This window comes from Microplitis demolitor, chromosome 7, assembly GCF_026212275.2.
Source record: "Microplitis demolitor isolate Queensland-Clemson2020A chromosome 7, iyMicDemo2.1a, whole genome shotgun sequence".
Classification (NCBI taxonomy): domain Eukaryota; kingdom Metazoa; phylum Arthropoda; class Insecta; order Hymenoptera; family Braconidae; genus Microplitis; species Microplitis demolitor.
In genome coordinates, this window is record NC_068551.1 from 2,849,350 (window position 1) to 2,872,414 (window position 23,065).

A 23,065-nucleotide genomic window follows, 5' to 3' on the forward strand; every position below is an offset into this window, starting at 1 on the left:
TACAAATAAACGAACTAAACATTTAAAAATAAAAATATAAAGAAAATCCACCTACGAATTTTCAAATTCTATAAATGCGCATTTTTTAAATTTTATCAAATTCACATTTGATTCACTTGTATCAAAATTTTTTAAATTTCCAATTGTCAGCTACATTCACACTACTAATTCGAATTGTTTGAATTTTCACGCGCTTTTTTTATGCGCGAATCCTTCGTGTATTTTCGTAATCCCTCGGATTTGCAAAATAACTTTCGTTAATCTCCGTTCGAAATCGTGAAAACTAACCGGCAAAATAATTTTTTATCACTTAAATTTCTTATCAGCCGGTTTAAATTACCGAGCAATCACATAATAAATTTAATTACAACCATAATCACATTAAATATTTTCTCATAAAAAATAATAAAATCAAAGTTTCAAACACGAAAATTAAAGGCATACGTGCTGTCATCTGGCGCGCAATTTCATTACAAACATATGTATATTCTACACATACACCGTATATATATATATGTATATGTGACAATACAATGACAAGCAGCTGACAAATATGATAATTATAATTATCGATACGGTCGTTGATTCTATCAAAAACGTTGACCTTGTGATTTTATTCAGCCGACAATTAATAAGTAACAGTAATTATTATCAACATTAACTAACAAATTAACCAACTCTGTAACTGTTTCTAAAATAGTTGATAAAAAAAATTTTTATGTAATAATTTAGTCGTCAGCTGAAGGAGTTCGACGCGAGAACCATCGATTCGTTCAGACGTTGACGCGCGCTCGAGTTGTTACCTTCCTCGTCTTGGTAATAAACAATTTATCTTAAATAAATAATAATAGTAGTAACTGAAAAATATCTGTATTTATAAAGGAGACGGTGTCTAATCTACGTGCTTATAAAATAATATTTATTATTTAATATAAAGTCTACAGCTACTGGTTTTTAGACGGCACGAGATAAGAGAACATTATCAATGGTAAGTAGTCTTTTTTTTTTACTTAATAGTCACTACCATGCGTTATTTCGTTGTCCCGCAGTATTTTATCACAATTGTTTAAATATGTACATAGTTTTATGTGTATATTTATATATAAGTAAATTTATCATAAAATACTTATGTATATTACGTAAAGTCGCGTGTTACAATAATATAAACGATGATGATTCATATTTTGTTTTTATATCTAGTCTTTCCGCGTCTATGTCTATTTTCACTGTTTATATACTTTACATATATGACTTTATTTATTTAATATTATTGTCATTGAGCTGTCAATTTGTGCTAGAAATATTTGGATGTATATTTATATTTGTTTCAAATTTATTATTTAGATAAAAAAAAAAAAAAAAATTAGAATGTAGAATTAATGATACGACGGGGTGATAAAACAAAGAGGGCTTATGATGAACCACCTGACCCTCTAAAAATAGTACAAGTGTGGAACGTGATCAAAGGGTTAAAATTTACCACGTAAATGAAATAATATCTCTGTCAGAAAAATCCATGTGGGATTTCGTGGGAACCCATAGGAATCTGTATAGAAAAGGATGGATTTAGGTGAGAATCCATAGAAATTAATGTAAGAGTGTGTGGATTTATACACGAATCCATGTAGAAAACCATGGGTATTTGGATTCCTATGTGAGAAATTCGTATAGGAAACTGGGTATCTGGATTTCCACAGAGGAACAAGGATATATGGATTTCTTTATGGAAAATTCATGGAATCTGGGTTTTTAAATATTCTATCAAAAAAATCTATATGGAAATCTAGACTAGATTCCTACCCACATGGCGTTTTCGGATGAATTCCCATATAATTTCCTGTAGGAATGTTGATCTATTCTTATTTTTATACACGTATCAATAGACGATAGATGTAAAAATAGATACCTATGGTTTCTATAGAAATTACTTATATAGAAGCCCAGATTTTTATATGAATTTCCCATAAAGAAATTCATATACCTAAGTTTTTACTATCGGAATCCAGGTACCTGCGGTTTACTATGTGAATTTTCCATATAGAAATCCAGATATCCATAGTTTCTATAGAAATTCAGATTCCTATATAAATTTTCCATAAAGAAATTCATATATCCAAGTTCTTATTATGGGAATCTAGGTAGCTGCAGTTTCCTATGTGAATTTTCCATATAGAAATCCATATATCCGAGTTCTTATGTAAGAATCCAAGTACCCAGTTTTCTATATGAAGTTTCTCCATGGGATTTCAAGTACCCATAATTTCTTATATAAATTTTCCATATGGGAGTCTAACATTTGCTTTCTTATATAAATCCATACACTCCTATAATAATTCCTATGGTTTCTTACATAAATTCCTTTTCTATATGAATTCTTATGGGTTCCCATGTAATCCCACATGTATTTTTTTGATTGGGTAAGTAATTTCTACAGAATCCGGGTATCCGAATCTCAACTTCTATTGTTTATTGATATGCATGTATGAATCCAGGCTGGATTCCCATGTGGATTTTTTTGATAGGACAAAATTAAATTGAGATATGTAAAACAATATTTGTATAAACGATTTATTAATATGATGGTGGTAGTTATGAGAATAAGATTAGTTGTAAAATTTAAAAATAAAACTCAGGTGAAGCAGCAAAAAGAGTCACATGAGGGTGACGATAACCCGAAACTCAAGAAAATAAACTCCAGAAAGAAGAAATACAAATACGCCCGAAGAAAATGGCTTGTTCCTTCTGCCAAAGGTATCCCATTTAATTTGAAAAAGAAAACAGCAGAAATAAAAGTATACTAAATGAATCGAGGCTTTTTTTAATTATCTTCGTGATAAAATTGTACTTTTGCCCTTTTACGCATTAACCCGCACTTAAAATGCTCTCTTCCGCATAACATTTTATTTATTTATTTATATATTTATTCATTCATTCATTCATACATCAATAAATATTTACTTAGAATTAGATAGATTAACAACTCTAGATACTTTATTATTTTTCTTATGCACGTGAATAGCAATAACAAAAATAACATGCAATTTTGGTAATCTAACAAATTGTATAGAGCCCGGAGTAATTGGATGCGTCTATCATACGTAATTTGATGTGACATAATGTCTATTATGAATTTATACGAGACGACTTTATAAATAATGGATTTATTAAACAAATTTTATAAGAGATAAAAAAAAACACGTTATTTAATTTTTTTTTTATAACTCGTATTAAAATTAGTAAGGCAAGAAGAGACAAAATTTATTTGATCATTTTTTTGTTCGCAAAAAAAAGAATAAGATTTGTCAGTAATCAATCCCGAGCTTTTTTACGCAGCAGATAAAGTTTTGTCGATGATTGATTTTCTTCTCACGTTACGTTGATTTATTAATACATATTTTTTATTTTGAATTTATGTTCCATATTCTATTCGAACATATATTTTTTACTTTATCGTGACATTTTGTTTAAAGTAGTTAATTCATGGGAATATTTTATGCTAAATGGAGCACATTAATAATAACAATAATGATGATGATGATGATGATGAATAAAAAAAAAACCAATTATTCCTGGCTCGATAACTTTACAAACGTCTATGACACATAAATTCCGATGAACGTGTGTGCAAAGACTTGAGTACACGTGTCTATTGAGAGCACAAAGGCGTCATGTCAATGTATCTCATAAGATGAGTTGTGTTTTATTCTATTATATTGTACTTTATTCTATATTATTGAATATCATTGTTGGAAAAGTGTAAGAAAATTCCTTATGATGTTTCAGTGTTGAAAATGCTGTCGCAGAAACATGCGGACTCAGATGCTGAGAGCGAAGCCGGTGGCGGAGGTGGAGATGCTGAAGGCGCCGTGACGCCGGGTAGTGTTTCTAATGGCGAGGGTACCAAGGAATTTCTATCAACCGGAAGAACAGGACGGAGAAATGCGATGCCTGATATCTTGGGTCAACATGCTAAGACAGGGATTGCTGATTTACCATCACATCTTGAATCTCTTACCACTAAATCAGGTACTACTGAGTACTTTGTGTCAATATTCATTTCATTTAATTACATTAATTTGAGACACAATGAGCAAAATTATATTTATTTTAAATAAATTTATTTACCTGAAGATCGAAACGTTTTTCGCGCAACGAGAATAGAAAGATTTGACTTCTTAAAGGTGACGGGAGTAATTGGGGATGGTTGCAATTTTTGGCTGACATACTGGCACATGTGCAAAAAATTTCAGAAATCTAGATTCAGTAGATCTTATGTTTCATTTTGGTTTTTAACTTCCCGCTAAAAAAATTTAAAATTTTCAAAGGATCCCGTTTCGATTCGACGTTCGAAGACTGAGTTTCCAACAGATCTCGATGTTTTGGTTCTGACTATTTTCAAGCTGATGTCCGAGTGTATGTGAGAGCATACGTATATATATATGTAAATATTTTGTAGCTTTTGAAAGAATGAACCGATTTGACTTTTTGAGCCGGTATTTGAAGCAGCTGATGACAATTTTTCTTCGAATGTTAGTAGTTAAAAAAATGCGTCAAATATCACCTTGAATATCAAAATCGATTCATTATTTAAAAAGATATTGCTGATATAAGTTTCAAAAAAACGATTTACTTAATTAGTTTTTTTCTTATTGTTAATTACTTAAAATTCCGCAATACAAGGTGCGATATTACTGTTTTCGAATTTGAAGAGCCCAAAAATAGCGGGAAATTTTAGGGCTGGCCTGTAGGGTCAGGCGGTTTTCGATTTTTTATCTTCATTCCGTGAAAGACCTTTCGATCTTCAGGTCTATAAATTTTATTTATTTATTTTTTTAAAAATTCTTTATATTTTATTTATTTAACTGATAAATTTTAAATATTTATTCAAAAAATGATTTTTATTTAAATACTCTTTGTGTCTTGAAATTGCTATAATTAATTTAAATTTATCAAGAGATTTACATTCATCAATTATTCAAATATTTATGTACATATATAAGCCAACATTATAAAGAATATTAAATATTTATTTTATCGATCTCGTACACCAAATATTTATTTTTATATATCATTTATGTTCTTTGTATTTCTTAATATAAAATTTAAATAAGTAAACTTCTCACGAGCAATCGTAAAAAAAAATATATATATATTTTTAAAAATAACACTTGTGACCTGATACTATTTTATCGTACTCATATTGATCCTTACAATCCAGCATTAATTAATTATTAAATTATCACGAAACGACATAAATTATTAGTTACCCAGTTTCGTAAAATAACTTTTTATTTATCTCACCAAAACAACGAGATAAAAGTTAATCGATTGAGTCTCGATAAAGTTTTAATCAAGTCTAAAATATAAAAAAAAAAAAGAACAGCTAACTAAAATAATGAACTTTGTAAAGTTAGTTTAAGTTAATCCTTTAAACTGATCATCAAAGTAACTTTACTTCATCGTAAAAGAATTAAGCAACAAAATCAAAAGCTCAATAAAAAAAAATCAATAAAGAGAGTGTATGAAAAAATAATTAATTATTTTTAGATGAAGCTGGTACGAGTGGTATGGCTCAAAGTGGCCCGTCTACCTCTCAACAGCAGATGGGTTGACGTAAGACTAAATTTCATTTTCATGATAATTATTTCCCAAGATATTTCATCTTGACGTTACGTACATATTTGTAACAAAACTGAAGGATCAGTTTTATAGCAGCAACAACAAAACGTTTTATATTTAAATCGATTCTGACAACGGTGATGTAATTACATCGTTATCAACGACAACCAGAGTCATACTCACACACTGAGACTGTATAATGAATCGTCAGCTAAGAATAATTTATCTTCAAAGACTTGAACCGACGCAGTTCTTGATTACTGTAGATTTATTAAATTTTCAAATCTATATATACATACTTATATATAAAAATGTACATTATATGCCGTGGAACGGCATTCAACTTGTGTGATATTCGATTAATTATTTTTTAAAAATGTTATTGAATGAGTGAATTTCCTGCAAATGAGATTAGTGTGTTGAACATTTTTTTTTTTTTAGTTTTTGTAACAACTAAACTTTTTTTTTTACAATCGAACTCCATTAACTCGGACAGAATCGACGAAGGAGCGGAATTTCCAAGTTAACGGATGCCCCTTCTCTTGTAAAAAGTAAATTATGACGCATGTGTTCTGACGTCACATAAATGATACATATATAAATATACAGACAAATGTATAGGGTTTAAGACAGCGTACAGTCGAACTCCATTATCTCAGAACTTTCCCTGAATCTTGATCCCCACCCGATGCTATTCTATATATTTATATATGAATCACTCGTGTGACATAAGAGCGCATGCGTTGCAGTTTACTTTTTCAGGGAGAAGGGGCATTCGTTAACTCAGAAATTCAAAGAAATTTCCGCTCCTCCGTAGACTTTTTTCGACTTAATGGAGTTTGACTTTAGCTCGTAGTTGAGGTCAAGATTCAGGGGAAGTTCCGAGATAATGGAGTTCGACTGTAGCTCATCGATCGCAGATTTTTTACCTCTGATAATTATTTCGGGCTTTCAAGGCTCGTATTTACACGCATATTATTTTTTTATATAATTAATTTGTATGAGAGTACGAATTAGTCATAAAAATTATTTCAATGTAAATTTAAAGGATATAATTAATTACGGAATTAATTACTAGTCCGTTCATTTTTCCATTCAAATTTAGTACCAGACTAGACACTCATTTTATTTTATTTACCTTGACAATTAGTATAAGTTTCTAATTATTATTTATTGATATTAATATTAAACGAAGCTGTGGCCTATAATTCACTACCAGTCAGTATCGCACAATTACTAACTAAAAATTATGCCGCATTAATTTCAATCTATGTCATACTTCATCTATACATACATACATACGTACATACATGTACACTAATATATTATATCTTTAGTTTGCTGAGTTAATAACAACCTAAAACTAAAACTACTGAAAATTCACACGACCCGATATGATACTTATAGACATAACGATCAAGGACCCGCATTGAGTGAAAACTATTTTTACGTATCGATCGTCAACGACAAAAGTTCTCTCACTGTAAATAGTACGTTATTTTATTATAACAAAAGTAAGATAAAACACAGCTTCTAAAAACAATTAACATTTACACAGAAAAAAAATTATTTTTTGGCGCCAAAAATTTGTATTTGAACCAAGAAATTTTTCGCATTATAAATTTAAAAAACAAAAAATTCTTAGGGCAAGAAAAAATTTTTTTCCAGTCCTAAGAAAATTTTAATCTTCAATTTATGGCGTAAAATATTTCTCGTGCCAATAAATTTTTTTTTCTGTGTACTTTTCCATAATTTTATACAAACTCTAGTCAAATAAAATTAACTCTTAAATAAAAATTCATTTAAAAATTTAATTTAATTTATTTTATGTAAATTAAACGCTCTCTCAAAATATAAATATTTGTTATAAAAAAACAAAACTCTGGTGACTTTTAAAGGCGCGTCCAAATTTTTTATAGACAAAGGACATACCTGACATGTAGTTAAATGTATCTATTAATAAAAACATTTTTTTTTTATACAAAGCAAACTGGAATTAATCAATAAAAATGTACATAATATATAATGTAGAATATAATAATATAATATATAACATATATCATGTAAGCTTTTCTCACGAACACATAGAACGTAAAAAAAAAAGTAGAATACTGGTGACAATGCAATTGTTCTATTACCCATCGTTCATGTTGCGGTAACTTTGCGTTCAGGAGAATGCTGCTATCAAAGTTATTGGATTCTCTGATGACGATGCTATTCAGCGTCCACATTTAATGGAATTAACTTGTTGTGTCGAGCGTCTATCCAACGAAGCCTACGACAATATGCACTAGGATCCACTTAATGTTACGATAATTATTTATTTTATTTAAATAAGTCGCAATGTTTACAATAATTGAGTCTACATTTTCTAGCTTATCGTTAATCAGCATCAGAGCAATTTAAATAACAGTAAATAATGATTGAGATCGCACATCGCAATAAATTCATTTACAATTCAGCTAAGTACAGCTTACGCGAAAGAGAAAATTATTGTTGATATCACGTCAAGTACCGACATTCGCAGCACTAGTGCTGGACAAATATCATAAATATTTACTTTAGACTGACATGCAAGTTTGCAAATTGACTAAGGGTGGGATCGTTAATCGTCCAGAAGAATCAACCGCAGCAACACGTCGGATATTAGTTTGTTTAAAACTTTTAAGTTTGCACACTAATTGATTTATTGTCCTTCGTAATTGCGCTATGATACACCCAGCCGAGGAATCTGATCAGCCATCACTGATCGCCAGTGAAATAAAACATAAGTAAGTTGTAGAAATAATAATTATAGTGTAGATTTAAATGAGATTTACTTTATTTTACTTCACTGGTGTGTACTTTTGTCAGTCATTTGAACTGACAATCGTTAAATTATCATTGTCTGTCACTTAGTTTTTATTGGATAGTACTCTATAATAACGAATCACTCAGTTGAGTAAATAATTGTCGGACAGTTGTAAGGGATGTAAATAACATGATATTTTTCATCAGTTATATTCGATCTTTGTTAGATAGTAATATATATTCTTGTAAAAAATACTTTGGAGTTTTTTTAATAAATATTTCAGAGCAGTGCCTTGTGAACCGGCGTTCAATACCTGGGATATTTTAAAAAACGACCAAGTGAAGCCTATCAGTAAGTTTTGTATGAAATATCTATGGTAGAATTAATTGATGTTAGTTAATTTGGTATCGTTGAAAAGGTTGACTTGAATTTGTGCCTTTTCTTGGTTTGAACTCTTTATTGCCAAGTATCGAGATGAATAAATTTGACTATCATTTGAATTACATTTAAATTACGCGGGAAAAAATTATTTTTTATCTGTGTAATTAAGAGAGAATAAGAAAAATTTAGTCCATTTCATGTCTTCTATGATAATAAAAATTAAAAAATTTTAATTTGGTATCAGTGATAAAAAATATATAAGGTCAAATATATATAAAAAATAAACAAAATATTCTAGAGTATAGATTTTAATAAACAATTAAATTCAAATCATATTAATAAATTAGGCAGCAATACGCGGACAGTTACGTTGTGACTGAAGGTTGCTCGTATTTACTAACTTGCTAATTATCTACACATATATTATATATAGGTATTAATTACATAGGGCCAGGACTAATGAGAAATTCAGATAGTCTTCATGTTGCCTTGAGGCCTGTTATAACTCTTGCGCAATGTTTCGCACTTTTTCCTGTCAATGGAATTAATGCACCCGATGCATCTGGTCTCAGGTAAGTCTCTCATAAATAATTTAATTATTAATTACAACTATTTATTTTATTTATAATTAATAGCTTCACTTGGCAAAGTTTTAAAATACTTTACTGTGCATTAACACTGATAATGTCAGCGTTTATGACAGTAGCCAGTATTATTCGCATTCTTTCAACTAAATTCCACACTACAAAAATAAGTAAGTCTTTATAATTTATATTTATCAATTATTAGTTAATACATTTTTCATGATACCAGCAATGAAACTAAATTTCAGTGTCTCTACAGAAAGTCGAAATAAGCGAATTTCAGTTCAATTTCGCGAAGAAAATTAGCATACGCGTACATTGTGAATGCCCAGTCAGTAGCAGAAACAAACTTGTTCTGTCTCTTGGGAAAAAACAAATAATGTTTCTGCTCACTGACCGAAGGCTTTCGCAATTTAAACTTTGATACTTGCAATTTGTTTAATACACAGAAAAACTGACTGGCTGCTGACACTGAAACTTTAAATCCAATACAAATAATCATGAAAAATCTAGTATGCAACTAAGAATGAAAGACAATTTCATTGCGGGCGATGCCAGCCAACTTCATCCTGTTCAAAATCCTTTAGTTTCATCCCTTGTCACATAATATGTATATATTATTTTCACAGCAACTTTGGTATTTTCTCTTACTTCATGTTTAACAAGTATAATGTTTTTAAAATTGGCAAGAACGTGGCCAAAATTTGCTAAATCCTGGGAAAAAGTTGAAGGGGAATTAAAAATACGCTATAATCAACCATCTAAATATTCTCTGGTAAAAAGATTTAAAGTTGTCACTATAATAATAGTAACTCTTGCATTCTGTGAGTATTTAGCCTTCTCTCCTTTCTTGAAAAAATAAAATTTATTTACTTATTTATCATTGAATTAATAGTCGAGCATGCCTTGTCGCTTGCCTCCGGATACATAAGCGCTCGGGAATGCGCAAATCTTCTGGGCGACACTGACGTCGCGGCTATTTATTTCAAGACCCAATTTCCCCAGGTATTTAATAAAACTAATTACGCATTATGGAAGGGAATTGTCGTGCAATGTACCAATGTACTGAGTACTTTTTCATGGAATTTTATGGACTTATTTCTTATTCTTCTGAGCACGGCACTTACTTATCACTTTAATCTTCTCAACCAACGTCTCAACAATGTTAAGAATAAAGTAAATTAACTATTAATTAAAAAGATAAATAAATAAATGAATAAATAATTAAAATTATTTAAATTAAACAGACGATGCCTGAGTGGTGGTGGGCAGAAGCAAGATCTGATTACAATAATCTTGCTAGTTTGACAAGACAAGTTGACTCTTATGTTGCACATATTGTGCTACTGTCTTTTGGAACTGATCTTTATTTTATTTGCATTCAACTGATGTATTCATTCGAGTAATTATTATAAATAAACTAATAGTCTAAAAGTTTGATAGTAAAATTGATAAATTTAAATATTAAAATAATTAAATTACAGCCGGATGACTAGTGTTATGAGGACAATTTACTTATCTTATTCCTTTGGGTTTCTTCTTGGTAGAACGACAGCAGTATCACTGACGGCTGCATCTGTTCATGATGAATCTTTGCTACCAGCACCTGTTCTGTACGGCGTCAATGGATCAAGTTATTCTTCAGAAGTATTTGCAATTAGTATTTATGGAAAAATTTATGGGCGATCTCAGACAGTTCCTTCCACTTTATAAAGAAAAATTTAATCACTGAAATTTTTATTTTCAATTTGGCGCTTAAATTTTTTGAATTCCCGCTATAAAAATTGAAAATTTTAAAAAAAAAGATAACGCTGTGAAAAATTAGCGAAGTTTATTTGTAAACTTTTTTTGTTTGAAGATATCTTTGGAATGAATCAGATTTCAGATTTTTTAAGTGTTTTCATTAAACACAAATCTGATATTCCAGTTCAGGAAGTTACTGTCTAAGATTACCCTTAACAATTAAAAAAAACTAATTAAAATTTTTTAATAGGTAATAAGATTTTTAACCCAAGTAACGACAGACAATATTGGCCTTACGGGTATGAAATTTTTTTCCATCACCAGAAGCTTCGTACTCACAGTAAATATTTTCCTTTCACTTACCAATTAATTACTAACTATTGTTGAAAAATTTTCTATACAACTTTTATAATTCCAGGTCGCAGGGACAATAGTTACTTACGAACTTGTTCTAATACAATTTAATAATGTCCAACAAGTGAACCATTTAAACCTCACTAACGTTTGCGAGGTGAAGTAGAACCCAAAAAGTAACTTAACTTTCTCTATACTACAAGTTCCATCATATCAATACACAAATATATAAAAAATCTAACCTTGTCATGTCTCAATATCATCATCCATTTCTTCTACATGACTATTATCGCTTCTTTCGCTTCGATATAAAACAAATTAAATAATCATATATTGAATTCTTCTTTCTTCAGCAATTTCTTATGAATTTATTTCCATTTCTATTCACTTTATTTTCTTTCTTTTCCAACTCTAAAGTACAAATTTATTTTGTTAAAATAATATTTTTTTAGTATCGAATGGAAAGCAATTAGTCAACTTTTCAAAGGTATTATAGTAGTATTTTTTAAATGATATGCAGATATATATTTTCCGGTATGTATTAAAAGTTATTTTTATTTTTTAACAAGACTATTTTTTTCCCGATTCATCGTTCTTGGAATCAGGTTAATTTATATCCAGCGAAACAAAACGAAAAATAATTAATACGTGAGGTGAGACATCACTAAAAAAAAAATTGATTTAATAGACCATATCAACTGTCATATCTTCAGAGAATAAAAATATATATATAAAAATAATAAATTAACTTAAACATGCGATGTTGTACTCATTAAATAAATAGTTGTTTCTTTTATATATTTTTTCAGCGAGCTTGCGTCGTGGGAGATGAATTCATATAATAAAATAAAATCAACAAATATATATGATATATAATTAAAATATTTTATTACATGATAATCAAAAATTTAATTATTTTGTGGTGTTGAAAATTCTTATGTACATTATTTAATTATAATTAATTAATATAAATAATATTGTAATTTTCAATTATTTTATTTTTTTATAGCCACATTAAATTGTAACAATACAACTTCATAAGTAACAATCGCGCCGCCTACCTATACAATTAAAAAAACAAATTATGAATAAATTAAATTAATTCTATGATTATAAAGTATCAAGATCTGATTAAAATATTTGAATCGGAAAATAGTTTATTAGTTTTCAGTTGAATTTTAAAAAATTTCAATCGAAAAAAAATATTTTCCGAATAATTCCAATTGAAATCAATGAATTCTGATTGAAAGTCTGTCGGATTTCAATTGGAATTTTTAATTAGGGGAATCAAATAGAATCCAATTAAAATATTTAAATCGAAAATTAAAAAATAATTGAAAAAAGAATATTATTTTCCGATTAAATATAGTAAGATCCGATTAAAATATTTAAATCAGATGCAATCGTAAGATAATCGAAAAAAAAATTCAATCAGTTAATTAGAACCGAAGTACATTTTCATTGACTGATTGAATCCAATTGAGTTTCAATCGGAATTTTTAATCAGGAGTGACAGCTGATCATTTTTAAATTTTTATAAAAATAAACTTAATACTTTAAGAAAATAATTTTATAAATTTACAGAAATAATTTTTTAAATTCTTTTTTAATTAATTGCAATAATTTGTAATTTATTTAAAAACTGTCAGGTCTGATATTTTTAGTATCACATTAATAACTTACTGCAAGCATAAAATTTCTTGTAATATGAAAAAATCTCAATCCAGTAAACGAAACTTCGTCAGTTGTTAGTTGAAATTGTAATCGTTGCATCTAGAATCCATAAAAATAACATATTGATATAATAAATAGTATGAGTAAATACCAGAATTAGGTCATACTTCAATAGTATAATTTGACGCAGGACAATTGTAAAGTGCTGGCAAAGCAAGTTTACTCTGATCATTTATTCTCGCTGTAAATAAAGTCACAGCAACTGTTCTAGCCAGTAAGAAGGCAAAAGAAAAAAAAAAGTACACGGTGTTCAGCATTCCCATATCTTCTGGTCTACAAAAAATAAATTTATTTATTTAAAATATTCAAATAATTATTTGTCATTTTATTTAAATAAAATCTTACGATAGGCCATTGAGAAGTTGGAGGCAAATAAAATACAAATTATTTACGAATGACAGTAAAATAACTGGTGACACATCGCTGTCAGCGCGTTTAACTAGAATACTTAGAGTAGCATAATACTCTCTAAATTCACACCAATCGATAGTTAAATTTTTAATCTTCGAGGACTTCAACAAACATTTATTTAAACTTTTGTATCTCTCTGCAATACCCGTCGCCACCAACATAATAAATACGTCTGTAAAATTCCATGTGAACGTCGCTATTTTACTTATTATAAATAAAAATATTCCTAGTGCGAGATTGTAATTTACTGTAATAAATAAATAATTAGTTAATAAATAAATTAATTAATTAATCCACTTGACTTACAACTGCTGAGCATGAATGCATGAGATTTAAAACTGTAAATTCTTAAATAATCTTTCCAAGTATTATTTGAATTAACAGGCAATTCTTTGCTGTTGGGAAAATTAATAATGAGGCTGAGAACATGTTCAATAAGTGCAAGAGTCATAATAACAATTGTTATCACACGGAATTTCCAGCGGAGCCGTGGTCGGGATTGTTTACACCTGCAACATATCACGAACTATTATTATTTCAAATTGCAGTTAAAATGTTCTATCACACGTTACAGGAAAGTGTCATTAATTATTCGTATAATCAGCGAGACACGTACGAGCTTTAAAAAACTCAATAAAAAAACAATGATGATTTAATGAAGATAAATAAAATGAAAATTAATACATAAATAATGAGACATCCAATTACCTGTCTAGTAATAATTCCATAGATCGCCATTGCTTTTGAAGGCTGATCCATCGCGGTGACAGCCACATAAATAAACCGAGACCAAAAAGACTGTTGCCGTAAAATACAGCCCCCGCTGTTGCTGCTGCTATTCCGCCTTAAAAAATAATAATTTGAATTATTAATTAATAGTAAATAGTGTGACGAGGGATGAAAGAATAGAATTTTAGACCAGGGTGTCTGATATCACCCGCAATCTGAAATCGTCTTTCATCTTGAGTTACAAACTTAATTTTTCCTGTATTGGAATTTAAAGTTTAAATATCAGCAGCCAGTTAAAAGTACGCATGATCTGAAACTTTTTTTATTTTACTGGCCAAGGTATGAAATATACAGTAGGACCTCGTTATAAGACTAGTAGTTTCTTTCTCAAACTATTATGACATCTGGTTTATAAAAAAAAAACACAGTAATAGTCTTATAACGAGGTCCGACTTCATATAATTATAACATTTTCTCCTGCTAATTCGTGGCATCGGACTGAAATTCGCTTGTCCTGACTGGGTGTAGAAACAATGAAACTTAAAGTGCGTGTTTAGAAACCCTCTAGAAGAGAAATATTCAACTCCCTACTTTCAGAAACATCCTCTAGTCGAACCGGAAGTGCGATTCAAAATTACAGAGGTACTAATCACCTGGATAGGTAATTTTTCATCTCCAGAGTGTATTTCTAAACACGGTCAAAGTTTCAATTCTGGCATCAACGTAAAATTACTTACCATGAACTTGAAATGTGTCAGCTTTCAAAGTCTTAATCATATGCGTAATTGAAACTCCCGCCATGAAAATAAGTGTTATCATCAAACTGATACTATAAATCGTTTTGGGTGAAATTATTTTAAACGAAAGCTGCTGAGGTGACGGACTACGTACACCATAGAGCGGCAGTACTCCAAACAATTGTGCTCCTGCCAAAATAGATCCGATCGCTCTATGAAAGCTCTCATTATTCTGTAATTAAACAAACAAGTTATATTTAAATTCACAAGTAAATCTTACTGACTCAGTATTTTAAATAATTTAAAGACCTCATCAGATGGATTTCGTTTGTTATGAACTTCTGCAGGCGCCAGAAAAGTTTTAACTGGCATCGATCGATTGATCGGGTGGTGATGCAAAATTATGTTGTCTGTGTTCATATTTATTTCTTCAGCGCCTAAAAATGGCCATACCTTGCGACTCGCACTCTTGTAATCATTACGTTTATTACTTTTATCGATTGGTTCCTTATTTATCATGACAATTAATTTTTCATACAAACTTTTGATTTAAAATCGCTCATGGAACTACATGTAGACATATGTATATATACATACCGCAGGTGTGACAGAACATATTTATCTTCAATGTAATTAATTATAAAAATATATAAAAAATATTAAAAGGACAGATCGTATCATGTTTGCAAATTAATTACGACCAGCGGTGATCCTCTGACGTGTTAGCGATAATTAACCATCATAACTTGTCGCTATATCTGTCCTATCTCCAGTAAAAATTAAATTTTAAAACAATTATTATTATTTTAAATATTTAATAGTTTAATAAAATATATAGAGCTTGAGATTTAAAAGATATTTTAATTATTAAAAATAAAATAATTACTCAGCTTTTAAAATAAATTTATAATAAATATTTACAGTAATTAAAACATACATACATACCTTTTTAAATTAATCAATCACTTCATTTTTTAATAATTAACGATCACTGTTACATCAATTGATTTTACAAGTTAGTAATTAATTAATTAATAATAATAATAAAAATTATACATAATATGAAGAGCGTAAAATATGAAAAACAAGTTTGCTGTGTTGAGTTTAAAACAACACTAAGTTTATAATCCCGCGGATGAGTATGCACTTGCGCTCTGCTGCATTTTAAATCAGATTGAAAAAAAATCATACCCTTACAAATAAAGTTGATCATTTTAATGCTCACGTAGATGATACGTGCAGATATCTATATAAATTTCTAAGCTTATTAATTAAACATCACATCCCCACATTCAATTAAATCATAAATTATTTAAAAAAAAACAAGAAGTGGATTAAATTGACCAGAGTTTACGTGACATCTATGTATTTTTTTTATTGTATAAATAATTATCAAATCTACCACATAGCTCGCTGTATACCAGCGATCTTATTATAATCAGCCATATGCCTAAACACGAATCTTGAGAGTCTCCAAGGATAAATGACACCATGGGAACGAGATGTCAAAACGCATCTATGGGTTAATTGATGTACTGAAGATATTCTTGGCACTTCGGTTAGCATTTGCTTGTCGGCGATCGCCTGTTTAAATTTAAAATAAATTAATGATTAATTAGCTAGGCAACAATAGTACTTGGTGTGAAACTGAGGGATGAAAGTAAAGGATTCAGACCAGGGTGAGGTTGGCTGACATCACCCGGTCTGAAATCGTGTTGCGTAATGAGTTACACATGGGCCTGTTCAGATATTCATTCTGGAAGAGAAAGATGCTTCTACGGTGACAAATGACTGAAGGGATTCACAATTTACGCATCTGCTAATATTAATTCAACTTACTCTAATTTCTTTGGGTAAAATAGTACATCTTTTGAGTGCCATCAAACGAACACGTAATTCAGCGTAGTCTCTATTAGCACGACGTCTCTTTACATCTCTTTTCATCCATGCATTCACCCATTTATCATTATCATAAATTCCTGCTGGGCCTTCTGGCTGACCTAGCTTAGGAACTGGAGATGGATATGAATACTTGGTAGCTGGAAATACCGATGAATTTGACTGACATCTTACTTGGAGCTAAAAACAAACATTCAAAATAATCACGAGTGTAAATGTAGCGGACATCAGACAAATTTAAAATTATAAATAAATAGAGTAACTAATTAAAAAAAATATAATTTATAAAAAATGCACTTATTAATTTTTTTAATTTTCAAATGTACATTTTGTTTAAATATTATTTTTTTAATTATTTACTCTATTTACTAATAGTTTTAAATTTGTCTAATGCCTGCTACATTTACACTCATAAAATAATCCTGAATTTACTTGACAATAAACAATTTTCTGTTCATCAAATAAATTACAAAAAATAAAAGTATGCACACGTGGAAAATTTTAAAAACTACAAGTGCAATTCGTTAATTATTTTATTTTTTCAATTTATCATTTTTAAAAAAATTATCAGACGTCAGAATTCAGTATCACATTGAGGTTATCTTTAAATTTTCAAAAATTAAATAAAAAAAGCTAATTACATAAATTCGAATACTTATAAATCTAATTATTATAACAATAATTACTTACTGCATTAGTATGTACTCCAAAAAAATTAAATTTCGGTACCGCTGACCATAGCGACCGCAAGTTCGCCATTTTTTAAATGCAATAAAATTTAAATCCAGCTGATCACATAAACATCAAAAACTACAACCGCGCCACCTAGGAATCAATATTTCACGTCCTACATAGACGTAATTGCTTATAATTACTAGGTAATTAATGTAATTGTAAAAATAAATAACAATAATTATTTATTTCCAGTTCCGCATTTATTGGCTTCCAAATGATACCACCAAACACCATCTTATTTTTGTTTTATAATTATTAAATATACAGCATACTGCTATAAATATCAGTTAAGTGTATGAAAGTACTCTTTTTCTAATTGTTAATTAATAACATTATAAAATAGACCCCGCTCCAATTGAAGCAAGTGAAAGATTTAAACAAATTAATAGTAATAATTGTTATCATTAAAACGAACTCAACAAATACATGCTTATTGATCAGTTACTTAAAGTATTTTAGAGTAATAACTAAATTAGACAGCTAATTAAATATAAAAATAATAATAATAATTAATAGGATGAATGATGAAAGTAAAAAAAAAAAAGCAATGAAAAAAAAAATGTAGTTTTTGTCGAGTATCGCAGATATAGGATTTATTATTTCCGTTTAATAATTAGAAAATATAATTAAGCCGAGCTAAATTATGATGTTATTGATTGATGTAATTGTAAAACAGGTGTTTATATAATAGCTCGTGTAGTTTGAATTCAATCTTTATGCCACTCGTGCCCACATGGTGTCAAGGGAGACGCGTTATTTATTTATTTTTTTTTCATTTTTTTTCATTTTCTTTTTTATATATAAACCTAAAAAAAAAAAGTACAATAATACAAATATGACAAAATTTAATTAATAATATATAATTAGTTATGCAGCAGCAGTAGCCATAAATTCTCGTTGTTCTTTCCTACGGAATTCTTTTCGATGAAAAGAGTTTCGGATTGAACGCTTTGATGGACAAGTTAATATATTATTGAAAAAGTATGGCATGGTTATTTTATTACATCTAACAGTAATAATAAACCGTCTTGGTCTTTTAATATTATTATTATTAGTTTGTCTATTCTTCGCAGTCTTAAAACCATGTAAATTTTTTTTTAATAATGATGATGTTGTACAAGTAGTGGCGGCTGTTGTCATTGTGTTTAACGAATGCATCTTCCTTGGATAGTCGCATGAGAGGCTCAAAGAGAGACGACAAATTACTTGTGCTACTATATGCCGGCATACACCCGGCGGCTCAATTTTACGCGAAAACAGGTTATTTCTTCTTCTGGGCTTTTTCTGCGGCCTTGGTGACCTTTCCAGTAGCGTCCTTGAATGATACGGCTTTGATAACACCGACGGCGACGGTTTGACGCATGTCACGGACAGCGAAACGTCCAAGAGGTGGGAATTCTTGGAAAGCCTCAACACAGAGGGGCTTGCTGGGAACCAGGTTTACAATAGCGGCGTCTCCAGACTTGATGGCCTTTGGGTTTTCTTCGGTGGTTTTTCCTGTACGACGGTCACACTTCTCCTTGATCTCTGCGAATTTGCAGGCAATGTGAGCTGTGTGGCAATCCAACACGGGCGTGTAACCGTTGCTGATTTGTCCGGGGTGGTTCAATACAATAACCTGGGGAAAAAAAAAAAAATTATTAATCAATTTGCTCGTAAAAAGTACAATCAAGAAACATTAGATCAATAAATTGACATTCAGACGCATTAGGCCATCATTGAAATTCTCCGGTGGAAACCACGAATGAAATGAAATTTTCATCATCATTATGTCAATTTATAGATGTAGGGGTTTGGAAATTGCCGATCAATAATTACCTGAGCAGTAAAGTCAGCAGCTCCCTTGGGTGGGTTGTTCTTGGAGTCTCCGGCTACGTACCCACGACGCAATTCTTTAACAGAGACGTTCTTTACGTTGAAACCAACGTTGTCTCCGGGGACAGCCTCAGTGAGGGCTTCGTGGTGCATTTCTACGGACTTAACCTCAGTGGTGAGTCCAGCTGGGGCGAATGTAACGACCATACCGGGTTTCAATAAACCAGTTTCGACACGACCGACTGGTACTGTTCCGATACCTCCAATCTTGTAGACATCCTGCAATAGACAATTTTCGTTAATTAAAAATGTTCTCATAAAAAATAAAATTTTTTAAAATTTTTAATAAGTCAGACGCATTAAGCCGTCATTAAAAAACTTCCGGTGGAAACCACGAATGAATTAAAATTGTTTCATCATAAAAATAAAAAAATTTTAATTATTTCTATAAGTATTTGAAAGTAAAAGGGATAGTTACCTGAAGGGGAAGACGGAGGGGTTTGTCAGTAGGTCTGGATGGTGGCAAGATGGCGTCAAGAGCCTCGATAAGAGTAGTTCCCTCAGCGTTTCCGTCTTTACGTTCGACCTTCCATCCCTTGAACCATCCCATTTTGCTGGATGTCTCCAACATGTTGTCTCCGTGCCATCCAGAGATGGGTACGAAAGCAACAGCTGCTGGGTTGTAACCGATCTTCTTGATGTATGAAGATACTTCTTTCTTGATTTCCTCGAAACGGGACTCGGAGTACGGTGGCTCAGTGGAGTCCATCTTGTTGACTCCTACGATCAATTGCTTGACACCGAGGGTGAAAGCAAGGAGAGCGTGCTCACGGGTCTGTCCGTTCTTGGAGATACCGGCTTCGAATTCACCAGTACCAGCAGCGACGATCAGTACGGCACAATCGGCCTGGGATGTACCAGTGATCATGTTCTTGATGAAATCTCTGTGTCCGGGAGCATCAATGATGGTGACGTAGTACTTGGCGGTTTCAAATTTCCACAGAGCGATATCGATGGTAATACCACGTTCACGCTCGGCCTTCAATTTGTCGAGTACCCACGCGTACTTGAAGGAACCTTTACCCATCTACAAAAAAAATCCATTATTATAAATTCTATCTTCCGATATCATTAATTTAAAATTCGAATTATTGGCTCGTTGATTTTTTAAACAAAAATGAAGGTGTAAAAATTATGAATCAGAATTGTCCCAAGTCCAACATAGAGCAAAACCCGCGCGAATGCTCGTCGGTCGAAACCATTAAGATTTCAAAGTTTCTCATCATATGCCAATTAAACGAAAGCAAATTTAAATAATTTAAAATAATTTACCTCCTGGGCTTCCTTCTCGAACTTTTCGATCGTACGTCTGTCGATACCACCACATTTGTAAATCAAATGTCCAGTGGTGGTGGACTTTCCTGAATCTACGTGTCCAATGACGACGATGTTAATATGAATCTTTTCTTTACCCATGGTGTAGTTTTGGTTATTTCAGCCTGGTCAAATCTGCAGAACAAAAATTGAACAAAAATTAATTTACTATATTACTGAATAAAAATTTGATTATCAATAATAAATATTAGATCAATAAATTGACATTCAGACACATTAAGCCATCATTGAAATTCTCCGGTGGAAACCACGAATGAAATGAAGTTTTTTATCATCATGATGTCAATTTAATAATCGCCAGCGTAAATTACAATTTTAGATAAAATAAGATATCAAGTTATCAGAATAAATTTGTTTATAAAAATAATTTTCTTGCACGCAAGTTTAATCTATTGATAGATACCCTCTACTCAAGACGCTAAATGAAATTAAAAAAAGATGCGATAAAACGAGGGTCTTCTTCGAGCGTCCACGTGGCGATGCTCTGAACCTCTGAGAATCCAGCCCGGCAGCCATTTTGTATTACCGAGTAGTGACGATATATAACTGTAATATTAGTGACGCTTTGTGATATGGAATATCACGATAATGCCGAGTAAAGCTGCTCAATTGATCATTGCGTAACAAATTTGAATTGATTATTTAAAATTCGCGGAAAAATTTACCAGATTTTTAACTAAAAATTTATTATTTTAAATGTTGAGGTTTTAAATAAAAATTGTTGCCACCGACATATTTATTTAACTATATCCGGATCAATTATCAATTAGTCACTGAGTCGGCAAATTATTTTGCAACATGAAGCAATGAATCATTAATGCATGTGATGGTACAAATATGTCGGAAGTAATTTGATCAAACAGATAATAGATATCAATATTTTACGACTTTTACTATATTTAAATTATTATATATGTTAGATATATTAAAAATATATCAAGAAATTACTATCGACTTTATTTTTTGTGCTAGAAATTTTAAATTACCAGTACTGAGTATTGAGCAAGTTCGCGTAATAAGTGGGAAATTTGAAAATTTTAAAAAAAAACTCGAGAAAATTTATTTCAATGAATAAATGAACAGAAAATGAATCTGATACTTTGTAAAAGAATTAAGTTTGGAATATTAATTTATGACAATCGGTGGCCATACTGCATCCGGTTGGTCGTGATTCGAAGCGTTGCGTTCCCGTAGCGACAAAGAAAAATGAATTGAACCGTAAAAATATGAAATTGAAATAAACTTGTCCCAAGACTCGTGATAATTTTCTTGAGTAAAAAACAATGAAAAATAATGAATAAATAAAAACTTATAGACTTAAAATATATATGTGCAAAAGCAAGTTAAAAAAGTCCTCGTGCAGGGCACAGCCGGCAAGATTCGGACATACGAAAAGACCATGCGTTGAACTTGAAAAATAAAATTACACCGCGAATAATAAATAATTTAAAAAAACTCAAATCACAGCACTATTATTAATTATTTATTATTTTAATATTTTGAATACCTAACAGTCGATGCTAATTCCTTGGTATATTAATATTTGGATTATTCTTGAGTGCAATATTCACGCACAACCACTCACCTCTAGATGCCACGACAGAAAGAGATCGGCCAAATGAACTGACATGCGCATACGGCTTCCCGGCTGTAGCCTCCAACCTAGCGGCCTCATCATATCGATCACTTTATATATATTATATTTCATAAGTAATATACATTATTTATTTATTAAATCAGCTCTGTAATGAAATAGATTTTTTAAATAATTTAATAGGCAGGTGGGAATTAATTGACATTTGTATGGGGGCGGGAAATAATTTTTTTTTTAAATTTTATTTATTTAAACCAACATGGGCATTGTTGGAGGTGCTTTTGGGCTCGAGACTATTGTGCAGGAGTGAGGCGTGTCCCGAGAAGTATATATATATGTAAATATATGTATATATACTTATTTTATATGTGTGCAACAATTGTAGGTATATTTTATACTGTATCAAAACCCTAGCTGAATATATAGAGAATGAGAATGCTTTTACTTTATATATATATGTATGTATGTATATATATATATATGAATGTATTTAGCATTATCCGGGAGACTAGCCATCGAAAATTTAACATTTTTACTTTTTAAA

At 30.5% G+C, this 23,065-nt stretch overlaps 5 protein-coding genes across 18 annotated transcripts; 2 read left to right on the top strand and 3 right to left on the bottom strand.

Annotated features, from left to right (window-relative positions):
* The first annotated feature begins 13 nt into the window (after positions 1–13).
* On the top strand, positions 14–7,623 carry LOC103571132 (uncharacterized). Of its 10 annotated transcripts, none has more exons than XM_008549170.3 (5): positions 14–816; positions 883–988; positions 2,634–2,751; positions 3,784–4,026; positions 5,548–7,623. In XM_008549170.3, the coding sequence occupies exons 2-5, from the start codon at positions 986–988 to the stop codon at positions 5,610–5,612; spliced, it is 429 nt and encodes a 142-aa protein (XP_008547392.1). In that variant the 5' UTR covers positions 14–816; positions 883–985; the 3' UTR covers positions 5,613–7,623. The 10 variants fall into 10 exon arrangements, with proteins under 10 accessions (XP_008547392.1, XP_008547394.1, XP_008547390.1 ...); XM_008549172.3 differs by having other exon boundaries at positions 938–988; XM_008549168.3 differs by having other exon boundaries at positions 14–641; positions 733–988.
* A 98-nt stretch (positions 7,624–7,721) lies between these two features.
* LOC103571133 (gustatory receptor for sugar taste 64e) lies at positions 7,722–12,384 on the top strand. 4 transcript variants are annotated; one of them, XR_549024.1, is made up of 12 exons: positions 7,722–8,390; positions 8,694–8,761; positions 9,240–9,363; positions 9,427–9,545; positions 10,005–10,199; positions 10,271–10,551; positions 10,623–10,777; positions 10,860–11,022; positions 11,369–11,458; positions 11,537–11,629; positions 11,925–12,125; positions 12,282–12,297. XR_549024.1 is itself a non-coding variant. In XM_008549174.2 (12 exons), the coding sequence occupies exons 1-11, from the start codon at positions 8,329–8,331 to the stop codon at positions 11,943–11,945; spliced, it is 1,371 nt and encodes a 456-aa protein (XP_008547396.1). In that variant the 5' UTR covers positions 7,722–8,328; the 3' UTR covers positions 11,946–11,959; positions 12,042–12,384. The 4 variants fall into 4 exon arrangements, 3 of the variants coding, with proteins under 3 accessions (XP_008547396.1, XP_008547398.1, XP_008547395.1); XM_008549174.2 differs by having other exon boundaries at positions 11,925–11,959; positions 12,042–12,384; XM_008549176.2 differs by having other exon boundaries at positions 11,537–11,648; positions 11,925–12,384.
* LOC103571164 (gustatory receptor for sugar taste 64e) lies at positions 12,383–15,844 on the bottom strand. Its single transcript, XM_014442485.2, has 7 exons — positions 15,393–15,844; positions 15,084–15,315; positions 14,326–14,461; positions 13,924–14,126; positions 13,552–13,864; positions 13,156–13,474; positions 12,383–12,533 (listed from the first exon to the last, which is right to left on the bottom strand). Exons 1-6 carry the CDS (start codon positions 15,600–15,602, stop codon positions 13,414–13,416), a joined length of 1,155 nt encoding a protein of 384 aa, XP_014297971.1. The 5' UTR covers positions 15,603–15,844; the 3' UTR covers positions 12,383–12,533; positions 13,156–13,413.
* Positions 15,845–16,438: 594 nt separating this feature from the next.
* On the bottom strand, positions 16,439–17,783 carry LOC103571134 (28S ribosomal protein S14, mitochondrial). Its single transcript, XM_008549177.2, has 3 exons — positions 17,673–17,783; positions 16,923–17,162; positions 16,439–16,667 (listed from the first exon to the last, which is right to left on the bottom strand). The coding sequence occupies exons 1-3, from the start codon at positions 17,739–17,741 to the stop codon at positions 16,482–16,484; spliced, it is 495 nt and encodes a 164-aa protein (XP_008547399.1). The 5' UTR covers positions 17,742–17,783; the 3' UTR covers positions 16,439–16,481.
* Positions 17,784–18,279: 496 nt separating this feature from the next.
* LOC103571135 (elongation factor 1-alpha) lies at positions 18,280–22,598 on the bottom strand. Of its 2 annotated transcripts, none has more exons than XM_008549179.2 (5): positions 22,513–22,598; positions 20,865–21,041; positions 20,011–20,619; positions 19,536–19,811; positions 18,280–19,335 (listed from the first exon to the last, which is right to left on the bottom strand). In XM_008549179.2, the coding sequence occupies exons 2-5, from the start codon at positions 21,006–21,008 to the stop codon at positions 18,979–18,981; spliced, it is 1,386 nt and encodes a 461-aa protein (XP_008547401.1). In that variant the 5' UTR covers positions 21,009–21,041; positions 22,513–22,598; the 3' UTR covers positions 18,280–18,978. The 2 variants fall into 2 exon arrangements, with proteins under 2 accessions (XP_008547401.1, XP_008547400.1); XM_008549178.2 differs by having other exon boundaries at positions 22,435–22,528.
* Positions 22,599–23,065: the final 467 nt, after the last annotated feature.